Source organism: Engraulis encrasicolus, chromosome 24, assembly GCF_034702125.1.
Source record: "Engraulis encrasicolus isolate BLACKSEA-1 chromosome 24, IST_EnEncr_1.0, whole genome shotgun sequence".
In the NCBI taxonomy this organism is placed as follows: Eukaryota; Metazoa; Chordata; class Actinopteri; order Clupeiformes; family Engraulidae; genus Engraulis; species Engraulis encrasicolus.
In genome coordinates this window covers 37,908,406-37,925,905 of record NC_085880.1, presented here as the reverse complement: position 1 = coordinate 37,925,905, position 17,500 = coordinate 37,908,406, and the positions used below count along the sequence as shown (strand labels likewise).

Sequence of the window (17,500 nt, the reverse complement as noted above, 5' to 3'; positions counted from 1 at the left end):
AAGTAGATATTATCCTGTCTCTGCAACTCGTATATAAACATTGGGCATTTCTCAAAACCTAGTATGCACACTTTCAAGTGTGTTCAGCCTAATCAGTCACGCCCAGTGATTGGATACTCTTTATTAGTCACCAAAGAGTATCCAAAGAGTTCACCAAAGAGTATCCAATCACTGGGTGTGACTAATTAGGCTGATACACTTGGAAGTGTGCGCACTAGGTTTTGAGAAATGCCCATTGTCTAAGAGTTGTGCAGTGGAAAATACCACAAGGGCGGCATTCATGTGTGCTTCCCATGTCTGTCAATGCCATGCGAACAACTTCAGTGGCGTAATAGAAATTTACAGCTGTAATTGTATTGTTTTGTCACCATCTCGTCCCGAACTGACATCCATTCTGTGCCTTGTTTTGTTAACAAGAAAGGTCTGTCGTCAAATTGATGACAATTGACACCCTAATTATTATTTTGTAGATAGAGATTGAGATTGTAGAGATTGACTTTCTTCCTATGTGGAAGACAATGAAAGGTTCTCTCCCCATTGCTCCTCTAGTGCTAGAGAAGGTTTAAAGATGTGTCTGTAGGATGATGGCAAATGGTATTGGAACTATGCTGTATTGAAACTGTGCTGTCTACTGTCAAATTTGATCTCTTCATGAATATTTACTAAATAATTAACTAATATTTACTAGTATGACCAAAGCGCAGTAAGTTTTGCAGCTAACTCTAGAAATTCAAAATGGTGGACAATGGAGAAGATCCCCCTTTTCATGTATGAAAAGTGCAATTTTCCCAGTCATAATGAATGCTTAGAACTTGATGGTGGTGGTAAATATTCATGAAAAAGTAACATTTGTGAATGGACAGCATGAATTCTGGAAATAAACTACTAAACATATTACACAGTGCACCTTTAAAGATGTGTCTCTGTGCCCCCACACAAGCCATTCCAAATCTTCCTAGCAGCTAATAAAGGTCTTCCGGAAGATTCTTTTAAAAAAAAAAAAGGAAAAAAGAAGCTTTGTCAGCTGCTTAATGGCCGAATCTGTCCACAATAAAGTTCACACCTAATTCCTTGCTGAATAGTAATGCTTTCAGCGAGTTAGAAAATGGCCGTGCGACTGGAACGGCATGCTCCTCTCTTCTCTTCTCTGACACATACTTTAACACCACACGAGAGTTCGCCATGACCACAGCACTGACGAACATCTGCTGGCCTGGCCAAATAACACACAGTCAGTATTTGGACAATTAGCCGTTTCATGACGGCCATATAACTCCTTCTAATACGCCAAGGTTATCCACCAAGCAAAAGGGGCCGTTAATTTTTCTGATGTTGTTTTAATGGTAATATTTCCACATTTCTTGAATGGTAGACCGACGTGAAGGTTTGTGTATATCTGAGGAGGGAGGGAGGGAGAAAGGGAGAAATTAATCTGTAAAATGAATCTCTGACCCTGACAGGTAGGGAAGTCTACGTTTAAGTTGCTTAAAATGTCATTTAACACATTGTCTAATTTTTTATTGAGCGATTGAACTGCTTTTCAAACCTTGTCAAAATTATTTTTTTTATTTCTGTTCTTGCGCAAAAACTCAAAGGGCAACAGTTCATTCACTTGTTCCCAAAAGGAGCATTCATGTTCCGATATTTCAATACAAATATTTATTATGCTTCTGACAAAGCTTTCCCTCTATGATTCATCTTAAATTGCCTCCTATAAAAACATTGCATTATACAGAGTCCAGATTCCCACGTCTGTTTTTATGGGAATTTACGGGAAAATGCAAGAGCTTTACAACATAGTTTATAACACACTGTTATTAAGAATGTATAATAAATGGCTGATAGTTAAATAATTGACCTAAATGATTATGTTTGGATAAAAGTAGCTTATACTTGTGGAAGTTGGTGTGTAGTGTGGCGCATGTGCAAAGGACTTTTGTTTCGTTTCTGGAACATCATCTCTCTATTGGGTTACACTGTGTTACACTTACGCATGTTCTGCTGGCTATGATTTGCTGGCTATTGTTGCCAGAGACCATTGGCCTTCAGATTGAATAGCTTGTGAATACAACAGCCATCATACTCAGTGACTCAGTTATTCAGTTTTCTTGTTTTGTTTTGGAGAATATTTTCCTCTGGAAGTGTCACTGTTGCTGTCATCGTTGTCTTGCATAACGCTGCCTTACGTCAGCTGTCAGTCAGATTTGATTTTACCTCAGAACTCAGAACGCTATGCTGTCTGACATCACATGTTTTGCTCCATCGCACATTGTGTGTGTGTGTGTGTGTCTGTGTGTGTGTGTGTGTGTGTGTATGTAGGTGTCTGTGTCTGTCTGTGTGCGTGCGTGCGTGCGTGTGTGTGTGTGAGCGAGAGGGAAAGAGAGAAAGAGAGTGAGAGATATGGAGTGAGAGTGTGTGCAGAGCAGTGCACGTTGTTCTTGTCCAACATTGTTGAGTGTGTGTGTTCTGGCCTCCTGTCATCGTGCGTGTTTGTGTTTGCGTTTCTTGCTGCCTTCCGTTCCGGTCAGCCTGTTGTTTTTGTTTGTGTGTTTGCGTGAGCTTGTGTGTTTTTGGAGCCGCTGACTCTTCATCAGTTATCATCATTTAGTTCAGGGCTTTGTGGATCTTTTCCGGCGTCACTCTAAATCCCCCCCCCTCCCCCCAACACACACACACACACGCGCGCGCGCACACACACGCGCACACGCACACGCACACATGCACACACACGCACACACGCACACACGCACACACACGCACGATGCATGTGTGTGGTTCAGGAGGGTGTGGACCATTTTGTTAATCAGATTTAAAGCAGGTTGAGCCCGGTGCTGCTCTGCTCTGCACTGCACTGCCTTCGCTGCCTTCACAATCCATTAGACTCACTTACTCTGCTCATTCAGAATAGAATAATGCCTTTGTGCAGCTGTTCGTATGTGCATGTGTGTGTTTGTGTGTGTGCGTGCGTGTCTGTGAGGTATTTTTCGAGCGTGCATTAAGCTTATGGGTGTGTCTGTGTGTGTTTGTATTACTGTCCGAGTCTCTCTCTCTCTACGTTCATTTGTGTGTCTTTGTGTGTATGAGTGTACAGTGAGTCCAATATGTATTTGATCCCTTGCTGATTTTGCCGGTTTGCCCACTAATAAAGACATGATCAGTCTATAAATTTATGATAGTATGTATTCAAACATGGAGAAACAGAATATCAAAAAGAAATTCCAGAGAATAACTTAAAATAATATATTTTAATTTATTTGTATTTAATTTAGGCAAATAAGTATTTGACCCCTCTAGCTAAAGAAGATAAAGTGCTTTGTGGCAAAGTCCTAGTTGTCTAGCACTGAGGTCAGATGCTTCTTTTAGTTGATGACAATGTTTGTGCATATAGTAGACAATATTTTTGTCCATATTTCTTTGCACATTATCTCTAAAACATTAGTAGTTTGTGGCTGTAGCTTGGTAAATGGGAGGTTCAGTTCTCTCCATAGAATTACTATAGGGTTAATATTTGGAGACTGTCTAGGCCACTTCACGACTTTAATATGCTTCTTATTGAGCCACTCCTTCGTTGCTTTGACTGTATGTTGTGTATTATTGTCATGTTGGGAGATCCAAAAATGGCCCACCCTTCAGTGTAGTGGTGGAGGGAAGGACGTTTGCACTCAGGATTACACATTACATGTCTCCCTCCATCCATTCATTGACGATGTGAAGTTGTCCTGTGCCTTGGCCAGACAAACACCCTCAAACCATAATGATACCACTTTCATGCATGATGGTGAGGAGGGTGTTCTTGGGATCATAGACAGCAGTACTCTTTCTCAAAACACAATGAATTGTGATAATGCCAAACAGCTTGATTTTGGTTTCATCTGACTACAGCACCTCCTTATCATATCCTAAACCAGTCTGATGTCCGTTGGCAAACCTCAAGTGGGACTGCACAGGTTCCTTCTGAAGTAGAGGTACCATGTGTGCACTACAGGATTTTAAACCTCTGTGGCATTAAGTGCTACCAGTAGTTTTCTCAGTGATTTTGGTCCCAGTAGCTTTGATATCATTGCCTAGTTCATCCCGTACAGCTCTAGGGTGATTTATTTCTGTTCTCATGATTATCAAATCCCTACAAAAGATCAAATCTTGTATAGAACCCCAGACAGGCTGATGGATAGTCATTTTGTATTCCTCACATTTTGGAAGAAATGCATCAACAGCTGGATCATTAATACTCTGTCTCTTTCTTGTGTATTTGCAGCCCATTTAATCTTTGTTCAGGTCTAAAATCGTGTCCCTGATATCATTTGACCACTCTTTGGTCTTTCCCATGCTGGTGAGGTTGGAGTGTGACTGATTCACTCATACTATGGACTGATTCTGCTGATTCAATGTGTCTTTTATGCATGTTAGTATGTACAGGTGTCTTTAATTCAGAGGACAAGTTGATCGGAAGTGCCCATCTGGTCTGTGGGCCCGGAACTGTAATCAGTTGGCAGGGGATCAAATACTTATTTTGCTCGATGAAATGGAAATAAATTAATATATATTCTCCTCAGTTAATTTCTGGATTTTCTTTTTGATATTCTGTCTCTCCATATTATAATACATATTATCATAACATTTATTGACTGATCATGTCTTTGTTAGTAGGCAAGCCAACAAAATCAGCAAGGGATCAAATACATATTGGACTCACTGTATATGTTGGCATGTGTCCTCTCCTCTCCGTGTGTGTGTTTGCGTGTGCATGTGTGTGTGTGTGTGCATGTGTGTGTGCGTGCACATGTGTGTGTGTGCGTGTGCGTGTGCGTGTGCGTGCGTGTGTGCGTGTGTCAGCATGTCAGCCCATTCCTCATGGCTCCTGACTGGAGCTCAGCCTACATCACCTCACCTCTGACCACCAGCCCCACCACAATCTACCTCCACCAGCGCCAACACATATAACACAGCATACAGTCACCAGTTAGGAGGACGCACACATACACATACACACACACACACACACACACACACACACACACACACACACACACACACACACACACACACACGCACACACGCACACGCACACCCTCACACCCATTACCACTATTCTCTCTCTCTCTCTCTCTCTCTCTCTCTCTCTCTCTCTCTCTCTCTCTCTCTCCCCCCGTCCCCTCCCTCTCCCTCTCTCACTCTGAGGTCCGGGTCAGTTGGAAGAGCAGGGTGTGGTGGCCTTGACTGAAACTGGAGAAGTGTGGTGGCCATTTCACTTCTCTCCTTTCCCTTCATTCCTGTGCTCCCCATTGAGGAAACGAATTCCTGGCCACGACCATCAGCACATGACTAGGACTCCATCCAACCCTTTCTCTCTCCTCCTCCTCCTCCTCCTCCTCCTCCTGCTCCGTCTTTCTCTCTCCTCCATACAGCCCTCTCTCACTCACTCTCCTGCTCTCTCTCTCCTCCTCCTCCATCCAGCTTGCTCTCTCTCTCTCTCTCTCTCTCTCTCTCTCTCTCTCTCTCTCTCTCTCTCTCTCTCTCTCTCTCTCTCTCTCTCCCTCCATCCCTCTCCTTCTCTCTCTGTCCTTCTCTCTCTCTCTCTCTCTCTCTCTCTCTCTCTCTCTCTCTCTCTCTCTCTCTCTCCTACTCTCTTCTTATTCTTGTCCTCCTCCTCCACCTCCTCTGACTTTCTTTTTCTCCTCCTCCTCTTCCAAGCCTCTCCCTCTCCTCCTCCTCTTTCTCTTCTGTTCTTCTTCCTCTTCTCCTCTCTTCTTTCCCCTCTTCCTCCTTGGTCTCTCCTCCTCCTCCCTCTCCTCCTCTTCCTATTCTGGTCTTCCTCCTTTTATCCTCTACCCTCTCCTTCTCTCCTCTATTCTCCTCTTCATTCTCTTCCTCCTCCCTTCTCTTTTTCTTACCTTATTTCTGCTAGTCCCCTGACCTCCTCCTCCTGCTCCCCCTTACTCTTCTTCATCTTCCTCGTTTCTCCTTTTTCTCTCCCCTCTCTTCATCTTCTCATCCCATAGCGGTTCCCCTTTACTTAACTGCTTCCCTGTGTGGAGGACACTGGATGGTGTAACTGGATGAGTGTTAGTGTTTGTCCATCCGGCTCCTCCGCTCCCTAGCCACCCTGATGGAGAGACACTGGAACAACACGTCCCGACCAAGCACAGGACCACATGAAAACACTAGCAGTCAATCTCTCACACTCCCTCTCTCTCCTGCGCGCTCTCTCTCTCACAATCCTCCTCTCCATCTCTCGTTAGCTTGCTCTTTCTCTTTCTCTCATTAGCTCTCACTCTCTCTCTCTGTCTCTCAGTCTCTCTTTTTCTGCATGTACAGTCTCCCTCTCCTCCATCTCTCATTAGCTCGCCTGCTATCTGTCTTTCTCTCTCTTTCTCTCTCTCTCTGGCACTCGCTCTCACCCTCTCTCTCTCTCTCTCTCTCTCTCTCTCTCTCTCACTTTCTCTCTCACTTTCTCTCTCTCTCTCTCTCTCTCTCTCTCTCTCTCTCTCTCTCTCTCTCTATCTCTCTCTCTCTCTCTCTCATGACATGTTTCATGATGATGTTTCTCTGGGCTGATCGCTAGGCCAAGACGAATCAGGCCATGTTGATTCACAACAGGCCGTCTGTCAGACACTGTCCACCTGCGAGCCAACTACTGAGCAGTACGGCCGATGATTGAAACATTTATTTTCAATGTTGGAGGAATGTTAGTGTAGGAAGCGATACTTTATTGTTGCTAAAAGATGACCGCATTGAGGAGTCGTTAGCTTCGAAGCTAAGATACGGCTAGTCTGCTATTCCGCAGGGATTATGAACAGGCCAGCTGTGCAAAGATATTGTTTTTGTACCTCGGGAGTTATGAAAATAACTTTTATTGTTTTTGTTGTGCTAAGAGTTTGTGGGCATAGTGACCACACTCGCAGACCTTCAGAAAGAGCTTATCATGTAAGCAAACTTGATGTTGCTTTTTCTGCTGACAGGCTACCGAAAATAATATTTTATACTGGAACATTGTGCACCAAAATATAGCCTATTTATTGAAAAAAATCCAAGAAAACAATGGTGCTTTCTTTCTTCGTTTCTTGTTCATCCCTCTCTTTGTCAAAGCACACCATGAAATACCCCAGAGCAATCAGCTCACCAGACACAGTCAGGAATGTACAATTGCAGCGCAATCACAGACTTAGCCACAATGCTAACAGCTGATTGGCGTAATATTACAGTATTTATATACCGTATTGCAGACGCTAATGGCATTAGTGGTTCGGTTTTCCTGCGTGCCCCTGCTATCCTGCTGCACGCAGGGCCGGATTAAGATGGTCTGGGGCCCCTAGGCTACAAGTTGCTGTGGGGGCCCCCCCGTAAGGCAAATTTTTGGTCTACTTTACATAGACAGTGTCATAATTACAAGGTAGGAATTAAGGATCACATGTTTACCAACTGAACTCAACACAACTGACTCATTTTCCAGTATTGCATCGTATCACAATTTTGCCCATTTTTCACTTTTGGCCAATCAGGGGCCCCCTGGTAGGTGGGGGCCCTAGGCTGCAGCCATATCTAGCCTGTGGGTTAATCTGGCCCTGGCTGCACGGGGTAATGCGGTAATGGGGCAATGGGGCAGGGGGGATTTTTCCATATTTACTCAAGCTTACTGCTGATGTCTCCTGCATATTTTGCACATTTTTGAAGACTTAAGCTGCACATATGTTGAAGAATCTCCGGGCAGGGAAGCAGCTGACAAAGGGGGGACTAAGGGGTAATTTGTCCTGGGCCTAGGGAGACAGGGGGGTCCAGAAATGGCTCCTCATTACATTGTTTGCATCAGATTTGGGCGGGACCTTTCAGATGACTTTGTCTTGGGCCCAGCCAAAGCTGTCAGCGCACGTCCCTGTCTGCTGGCATAATGCTTGGGGTGTGAAGCGCATGTCTGCCTGCTGCAAGAAATCTGCTGGTTTAATTAACATGCTGCTGAGTTGAGTGGGTCACTTTGGATTTTTCCTCCTCAAGGACGTTTCCATTCGGTATTTAAGGCATGTGTCTGTGTAATGGAGAAGACAGAGGGAAATGTGGATCTGCTCACGCGGGGTTTGCACACATGGGATGCAGTGAGTGTTTGTGAATGGAGGGGGTGGGGGGTTGTTTCTGTGTCTTCTTGTGGTTTTTCTATGACTGTCTTTTAAACCACATTGTTTTTGTTTTGAAAACTTTGTGCCCCCCCATGAGTGATGTCCCAAGACAAATCGTCAATAGCGAAGCAGACCCCTTCGTACTCGCTTTCTCCCAGATGGATGAAACAGATATGGGGACATTCTCTGTCTGTCTGTCTGTCTGTCTGTCTGTCTGTCTGTCTGTCTGTCTGTCTGTCTCTCTCTGTCACTCTCTCTCTCTCTCTCTCTCTCTCTCTCTCTCTCTCTCTCTCTCTCTCTCTCTCTCTCTCTCTCTCTCTCTCTCACTCACTCACTCACTCACTCACTCACTCACTCACTCACTCACTCACTCACTCACTCACTCACTCACTCACTCACTCACTCACTCACTCACTCTTTCTCTCTCTCTCTCTCACACACACACACACACACACACACACACACAGTCACACACACACACACACACACACACACACACACACACACACACACACACACACACACACACACACACACACACACACACACACACACACACACACACACACACACACACACACACACACACACACACACACACACACACACTCACGCACACACCCCCCATCTCTCTGTGTCTGTCTTCTACATGTGGTCAGTCAGTCATTTCTTTACAGGATACACAGTGCGTCATGTGACTTCCTGTCTGTTTCCGCTCTCCCTCCGCTCCTCATGTGCTGGACTGTGGAAACGGGATCGAAATGGGAGCTGTGTGAACATGTGGGATTGATCACCGGGCATGTGTTTTTGTCCAGTAATTTATACTGTTTGTAGTTCTCAGTCAAGCAAGACTTTTGGCGCATAGTGTGTGTGCGTGCATGCGTGTGTGTGCGCATGTGTATGTGCATGCATGCGTATGCACGCGCGGGTGCGTGCGCGCGCGGGTGTGTGTGTGCGTGTGTGTGTGTGTGTGTGTGTGTGTGTGTGTGTGTGTGTGTGTGTTTGTGTATGTGTGTGCATGCGTGTGCGTGCTCGTGCGCATGTGTTTGTGCATTTGTCTGTGCATGTGTGTGCATGTGTACAGCTTGTGTGTGTGACGAGGAGAGAGTGGCAAAGGCCGCTGAAGGATAAGATCAGATTCATTGAGGAATTTGTCATTGTTTTCTCAGTTAATAATTTTTGCCTCTCGTGTTGAAAGCAGAGAGCGAGAGAAGACGTCAGCAGCTGTTATTCCCTTTAGACCAGGGGTGTCAAACTCAAATTGACAGAGGGCCAAAATCAAAATATGGAACGAAGTCGAGGGCCGAACTCAAGATTTATTTGTAATAAATGGACTAAAATCCTGCAGGCACGCACTTACTCATAGTTCAATTTCACACACACTGGCACATATTGTATTGCATAGGAGTGTGAGCTGTGTCATTGGCCTGGGCCCGCTCATATTTCTGAGAAACACCAAATTTCATGTTCAAGTCTTGGTAAACTGTACATTAATGATGTATGAGGGTCAACTGTAATATACATTTGAAATGATCTCGCGGGCCAAATAAAGTGACTCCGCGGGCCAGATTTGGCCCCCGGGCCTGAGTTTGACACCCCTGCTTTAGACCATTGTTATGAACAGCCAGCGTCATGAATGGGGATTGATATGGGGTCATGAATGGGGATTGATACAGGGGGTCATGAATGGGGATTGATATGGAGCTCGAAAGTCCCGGCCCTTAGTTCCGCGTTTCACGGGACCTAAGCTGACCATCTAACAACATGGTAGAGAGTAAATATCTTCTGATCTCAGTCATGATATGCGCTGGGCTACAAATATGCTGTTTAAGAGGCTAGATAAAGATTATTCATGCAGAAGTATCAATGTTTTGTTCCGAGGCAGTCGGCATGAAAAATGTGAAGAAACACAGCTTTCTAAAAAGTTTGGGGGTTCGTACGAAAAATTAAGCAAAAATATCAGAAACAACATATATGGAGCTCGTGGCACAACTCGAAGGGGATCGAAATATCATTTTAATACCGCCATTGGATTACATGCTACGATGTTCGGCTAAAAACGCCGTTGAGGTCCCATGAAATCGGGGGAAGTGACGTCACTTTCGAGCTCTATGGGGGTCATGAATGGGGATTGATACGGGGGTCATGAATGGGGGTCAGTACGGGGTGTTTTCACCTGCTATGGTGTGTTACTGTATTCCCTTTTACTTATTTATATTTATGCCTCTGCCAGTAAGACGTGCCAATATCACATCTATTAAGGGAGTGAGTGTTTGTGTTTGTAGGAAATAGAGCATACGAGCGAGAGAAAGAATGACTGAGTGCGTGCGTGCGTGTGTGTATGTGCGTACAGACAGAGAGTGAGAGCGAGAGAGAGACAGTGAGCAACAGAGAGAGAGAGGTATGTGTGTGTGTGTGTGTGTGTGTGTGTGTGCGTGTGTGTGTGTGTGTGTGCGTGTGCGTGTGCGTGCACGCACGCATGTGTGTGTGTGTGTGTGCGTGTGTGAGAGACAGAGTGAGCGACAGAGAGAGTAAATGTGTGCGCGTGTGTGTGTGTGTGTGTGTGTGTGTGTGTGTGTGTGTGTGTGTGTGTGTGTGTGTGTGTGTGTGTGTGTGTGTGTGTGTGTGTGTGTGTCTCAATGGTGTTTCCATGTAATGTGATGAGGTGTTGGCTGTACTACCTGTGCTGAATGAAGGCCCGGTGCCTGGTTGCTACAGCTGTGTGTACGCTAGGTAGGTGAGCCTTCACTGGCCAATAGAACCAGACACGCGCACACACACACACACACACACACACACACACACACACACACACACACACACACACACACACACACACACACACACACACACACACACACACACACACACACACACACACACACACACACACACACACACACACACAGAGGCACACACACACACACACACACACACACACACACACACACACACACACACACACACACACACACACACACACACACACACTCCTCCAGCGCTGATGGGAATGTTTAAGCAAGTTTAGTTTCCCAGCACAGCAGCAACCCAACCCAGGGCCTTAATGACTGACACACTGATTGATGGATTGTCTGGCCTCCTCATTCTCCCACTCACAGGGCATAGTAACAAGGGGCGTAGCCAGGGCTGCTTTGGCTTTGGCTGGGGCCGGGACAAAGACATCTGAAAGGGCCCCAGTCCCAATGCATACAATGTAATGTGGATCCAATTCTGGGCCCCCTCTCTCCCTGGGCCTGGGACAAGTGACCCCTCCGCCCCAATGGACCCCCCTCCAGCCATATCTCATCAAAAATCGGACTGTGTGTGGGCCCCCTACATACACCGGGCCCTGGTAACTCACTTACACCTTACCCCCCTACATAGAGGGCATAGTAACAGGGGCGTAGCTGCAGATTGTGGGCCCTATGTACAATCATCTCCAATGGACCCCCCTCCAGCCATATATCTACATAAATCGGACCGTGTGTGGGGCCCCCTATATACACGGGGCCCTGGTAACTGTCACACTTTCCCCCCCTGAATGACACCCCTGCATAGTAATGCAAAACGTCATGATTCAAAAGGTAAATGGAGCCCAAAGGTGTTGACACACGATTTATTGAGCAATGTTGGTGAGTAAGTGCGTAAGTGCTGGCCAGGGGTTTATTGGATTGACCAGGGACGCTGCTAGCTTTGGCTAGGCCCAGGACGAAGTCATTTGAAAGGCCCTCCCACCCAATACGTTCAATGTACAGTGATGAGGACCCAATTGTGGGCCCCCCGTCTCCCAGGGCCCAGGACAACTGACCCCTTGTCGGCTTCCCTGGGTATGACTATGACAGGACACCTCTTGATGAATGACATATGCACTTCAGACAGCGCATTGGTGCCTAATGTAGTGGCCAAGTTGGCCAACAAGCCACACTACTCACCAGCTGGATAAAGTCATTAAACATTCTCTTTCTTTCTTTCTTTCTTTCTTTCTTTCTTTCTTTCTTTCTTTCTTTCTTTCTTTCTTTCTTTCTTCTTTCTTTCTGTCTTTCTTGCTTTCTTTCTTTCTCTCTTTCTTTCTTTCTTTTTGAAAATGTGGTGCATGGGTGGGATTTGAAATGGGGGGTCTTTGATCATGTACTGCGCGGTTGGACCATGTGATCGTTTAGTTAGTAAGAAGTTGAATGGCCAGTAACAGTTGAATGTCCCCCTCTCTCTCTCTCTCTCTCCCTCTCTCTCTCTCTCCCTCTCCCTCTCCCTCTCTCTCTCTCTCTCTCTCTCTCTCTCCATCCCCCTCTCCTCAGGAGTTGCTTCCCCTGGTGCTCATGTTTGAGCTGCCTGCGTTGGTGCAGGCTGATCCCAGCTCTGCGGCGGTGCAGCTCCTCTGCCAGACCTACAGCTTCACCGTCTCCTTCAAGCCCCCCACACGCCTCTTCGGGGCCACCGGGGTCGTACGCGGATCCCAGAACAACGCCTCTGCTGTGCAGGTACGGAGACATCAAGCCTTCCTCCCTGCCCCAATTAACCCTACTGATGCTGGATGATGCGTTGTGCAGCATTGGCCTTTGGCAGCTGGAGTTGCATGACGCTGCGTTCAGGCTTGTGTGATTTGAGATATTTTTATTGAAAATGTTGGTATGTTAAAGCTGAATGAACGTATTCTAATACAAAATGAGGGTCCTAGCTTTTAAATACAACTTATTTCATGTTTGTATGTGCTTCAGAGGCTGATATATTTCGTTTTTTATAGGCTGAGGACAACTTTTCCCAAAAAGGGCTCAGGTATTCAGCAGGCTTTTTTTTGCAGGTGCCTTAGGCATCAATGGGTTAAGCTACAGTACTTTCACACACATCGCTACTATAGTAGTTAGTCGAAGGCAGTAGAATGTTAATCTTTTGAGGGGCAATAAACACAAGAGTTTTACTCTCTTATATTCCAGTAATGAGAAGTAAGAAAAAGAATCTTGAATACTTGAATGTTTCTGAGTGCACTTTCTCCTGAGTTCACAATGTAGCACTAGCCTACTGTGGCTGCTGCTGCTGGTTTGGGGAATGTGAGAGCCCACATAGTGTGCATCCCAATATGTGTCCTTGCCTCCTCCACTTGTGCCTCCTCCACTTGTCTCCTCGTCCCGCCTCCTGGCCCCTCCTCCGTGGAGAAAACAATAAAGTTTCCCAGCTGTCAGCCTCCCTACAACAACTTTTGAGGGACTGTTTTCCATTCACCATCCCAATTGCAAATGAGAAAAAGACTTTACAACTGAGCTTGTTGTGGCGAGGCTGACAGCTGAAATATATGCGTTTTCTCAGTGATGTCATCATGACGAGAAGCAAGTGGAGGAGGCAAGGTCGCATATTGGGATGCACCACATAATGTGGGAGATTTCCCATGGTGCATCAGCCACTACTGTTGCCCACTTAGCCCACAATGCTAACAGATGACGAGACAAACTCTGTCAAAAGTTTACTGCAAATGGTTCCATGGAGGACTGGACATAAACAACGTCAAATACTGTACACAACACACACAAGCCTGGATTGCGTCCAGCATGCAGGTTTCAGCTCAGTGGTGTGCACTGTATGTACAAAACAGACACAAGGGCATAGATGAGAGATGGACTTATGACAGGTAATGATGAGTGGGAACACACAAACACAGACACACACACTGAACCATGGGCCAACACACACACACACACACACACACACACACACACACTGTTCAAACGCTGCACTAAAAGTCTCTCATTCTCCCTCATTCCCTAGTCCATATACAGTAGTTACACACACACACACACTGTTCAAACGCTGCACTAAAAGTCTCTCATTCTCCCTCATTCCCTAGTCCATATACAGTAGTTACAGTGGGGAGGGGGTAGCTCAGGCAAAGCAAAAGAAAGCACAGCACAGCGAAAGAAGAAGAAAGGAAAGAAAAGAAAGAAAGAAAAGAAAGAAAGAAAAGAAAGAAAGAAAAGAATGAAAGAGGCAGAAACTAGGCCATGCTGTGGTTTGGCTCGGCGGCGGGAGGGAAACTCTGCTCGGCTGTGGTGCGCGCCGTAATGAAGGATAACGCGCCGCGGTCAGATACCCGATCGCCCTCCACTCCTCACCAGACTACACCAGAGCAGAGCAGGCTGGGTAGATCAGCGTAGCGTAGCGTAGTGCGCCTCCCTGTGATGGTGTGCGTGTGCGTGTGCGCGTGCGCGTGTGCGTCTGATGCTGTGTGTGTGTGCGTAGCCTCCCCTGTGATGGTGTGTGCGCGTGTGCGCACGTGTGTGCGTGTGTGTGTGCGTGTGAGTCTGATGCTGTGTGTGTGCGTAGCCTGTGATGGTGTGCGTGTGCGTGTGCGTGTGCGTGTGCGTGTGCGTGTGCGTGTGCGTGTGCGTGTGTGTGTGTGTGTGTGGCTGGCTTCCTGGGCTTTTGGGGTTATTACAAAGAAGCCTTTTTATCATGGAGACTAGCCACTTTTGAGGAAAAAAAATGTATAATCCACCAGTCTGGGAAAGTAGCCCACACAGCGCCTTTTTCGCAAGAAATTTTGCACCAATTTTTGGATCATCTGGTGGTCATTTTAACTGTGTGTGTGTGTGTGTGTGTGTGTGTGTGTGTGTGTGTGTGTGTGTGTGTGTGTGTGTGTGTGTGTGTGTGTGTGTGTGTGTGTGTGTGTGTGTGTGTGTGTGTGTGTGTGTGTGTGTGTTTGTGTGTGTGTGTGTGTGTGTGTGTGTGTGTGGATTTTGGATGTTGATGTTTGATGTTTGCTTGTTTTTGGATTATAGGGATGGATTCATATTTGTGTGTTTGGATCACTGTTCCATTTGATGCTGTCCTCACACAGGAAGGTGATTGTGTTGGTGCATATTTTTATTGTTTTTGTTTCTGTTCCTTCATCACTGGACTGTATGTGTTTAGTCTCGCCTTTTAAATATTGTATGCTTATGATTTTGATGCTTTATGTTTTTGATGTTTTGTTTGTGTGAGTATGTGTGTGGACGTGTGTGTGTGTGTGCTCATAGCTTCCCCTCCCTCCATCCCCACTGTTGTTTGTGTGTGTGTGTGTGTGTGTGTGTGTGTGTGTGTGTGTGTGTGTGTGTGTGTGTGTGTGTGTGTGTGTGTGTGTGTGTGTGTGTGTGTGTGTGTGTGTGTGTGTGTGTGTGTGTGTGCGCACGCATGCTTGTCGCAATGTGCACATTGGTGTAATAGCCCCCCAATAGCATGGCGCTGCTCCTTCAGTGTGTGCGTGCGTACATGTATGTGTGTGTCTGTATGTATGTGCCTATGCGTGTGAGTGTGTGTGTGTGTGTTTGTGTGTGTACACGTGCCTATGCATGTGTGTGCTTGCGTGTGTGTGTGTGTGTACAGGCCTGCTCCCTCCCCTCCTTCCTCAAGACCCAGATGGCAGTGTTAGATCATATGGTTTTCTTTCTCATTAAGTTGTGCTCATGTCTCGCTCTCCTCCCCAGAGAAGCACGGCCTTGCTCCTGGAGTGTGTGTGCGTGCGTGCGTGCATGCGTGCGTGCGTGCGTGCGTGCACTTATATCTTCCTGTCCTCCATCCCCTCCCCAGATTGGCGTGTCCCTCCTCCTGGATCACCTGGCCGGCTGGCTGGCAATGTATGTGTGTGTTTGTGTGTGTTTGTGTTGGTGTGTGTGTGTGTCGATATGCTATATGTGTGTCTGTATACTAATGTCTCCCTCTCCCCTCTCCAGAGGGGCGTGTCCCTGCTCCTGGACCACCTGGCCGGCTCGCTGGCGAGCGCGTATGTGTTGCATGTGTTTGTGTGTATATGTGTGTGTAAATGTACTGAGGCTCGCTGGCGAGCGCGGTGCCCGTGTGTGTTGTGTATGTGTGTGTATATGTAATAACGTCTCCTCCCTCCCCCCAACCCCTCTCCTCCCCTCCCCAGAGAGGTGTGTCCCTGCTCCTGGACCACCTGGCCGGCTCACTGGCGAGCGTGTATGTGGTGTATGTGTTTGTGTGTGTGTGTGTATGTATGTACTGACATCTCCTCCCCTCTTCTCTCCCCCACTAGAGGGGCGTGTCCCTGCTCCTGGACCACCTGGCGGGCTCGCTGGCGAGCGCGGTGCCGGTGAGCACGCAGCTGGACGTGGCGGCACAGCACCACCTCTTCATGCTGGGCCGCAACGGCAGCAACGTCAAGCACATCAGCCAGCGTACCGGCGCCCAGATCCACTTCCCCGACCCCAGCACGCCGCACGCACACCGCAAGTCCACCGTCTACATCCAGGGCTCCGTCGACGCCGTCTGCCTCGCGCGACAACACCTCATGGTACGCACTATGGGCCAAGAGGACAGTGTGTGTGTGTGTGTGTGTGTGTGTGTGTGTGTGTGTGTGTGTGTGTGTGTGTGTGTGTGTGTGTGTGTGTGTGTGTGTGTGTGTGTGTGTGTGTGTGTGTGTGTGTGTGTGTGTGTGTGTGTAGTCCACCGTCTACATCTAGGGCTCCGTCGACGCTGTCTGCCTCGCGCGACAACACTTCATGGTACAGACTACGGGCTACTGTGTGTGTGTGTGTTTGTGTGTGTGTGTGTGCTGTTGGTGGGTTTAAGACGTCTTTGTCATTCAGTGGTACGGACACCTTCCGCTGACTGTAACTGCAAAAAACCTTGATTTTTAAATTGTTTCAAGTGAATGGATGACAGCCGAGGCTTTCATGAATTCTCTGTAACAATAGATAAATTAAAAGAGTCATGTTTTTTACAGTTACAGTCAGCAGAAGGCATCCGTTACACTGAATGACAATGCCATTTTGCATTGACCCTGTAGGTGTGTGTGTGTGGGCCAGTTTGATTCAGTCATGCTTTTGTCTCAGAGATGTCAACTATCCGTTTCCAAAAGTAAAGAACCCCTTGATCCAAGCAGCTCTGAATGCAGTAAGCTAGTTGTAGTAAGTACTGAAGACAGGCAAGTACTCAGCAGAGGTGTCCAAAGTCAAAGTAAAGTCAGAGGTTCTGTAAGTATATAGAGATATGCCAACATAATAGGTTGCTATGGGCACCTAACATGAGCAGGTTCTGGTCTGCCTAAAGGGGTGTGTCATAATACTCCTAGCATTGAATAGAACAGTCCTTAGGTCTGCCTAAAGGGGGATTTCCCCCCCTCCCCCTTGCGACAGTAGAACCCGGAAACAATGGCCCAATGGAACCTCTCTCTTATCTACTCTCTCTGGTAAAGTCATCTGGTGGTGTAAGTGTGTGTGTGTGTGTGTGTGTGTGTGTGTGTGTGTGTGTGTATGGGGGGGGGCGTGTTGTGTGTGTGAGATGTTTTGAATTATTCTGTGATTTTAAGAGGGAATGGTAAAGTTAATCAGGCAGTGTGTGTATCTGGTTGGGAAAGAGATGTATGTATGTATGTGTGTCTGTATGTAGGCCAGTGTTTGAGCAGC

At 46.8% G+C, this 17,500-nt stretch overlaps 1 protein-coding gene across 1 annotated transcript in view; it reads left to right on the top strand.

Moving 5' to 3' along the window:
* Positions 1-17,500, top strand: part of LOC134441319 (protein bicaudal C homolog 1-B-like) — a 136,033-nt gene that overhangs the window by 83,022 nt on the left and 35,511 nt on the right. Inside the window, exons 7-8 of the mRNA XM_063191589.1 lie at positions 12,404-12,586; positions 16,129-16,386. Coding sequence (XP_063047659.1) covers positions 12,404-12,586; positions 16,129-16,386 — 441 coding nt within the window. The remainder of the gene's footprint in view (positions 1-12,403; positions 12,587-16,128; positions 16,387-17,500) is intronic.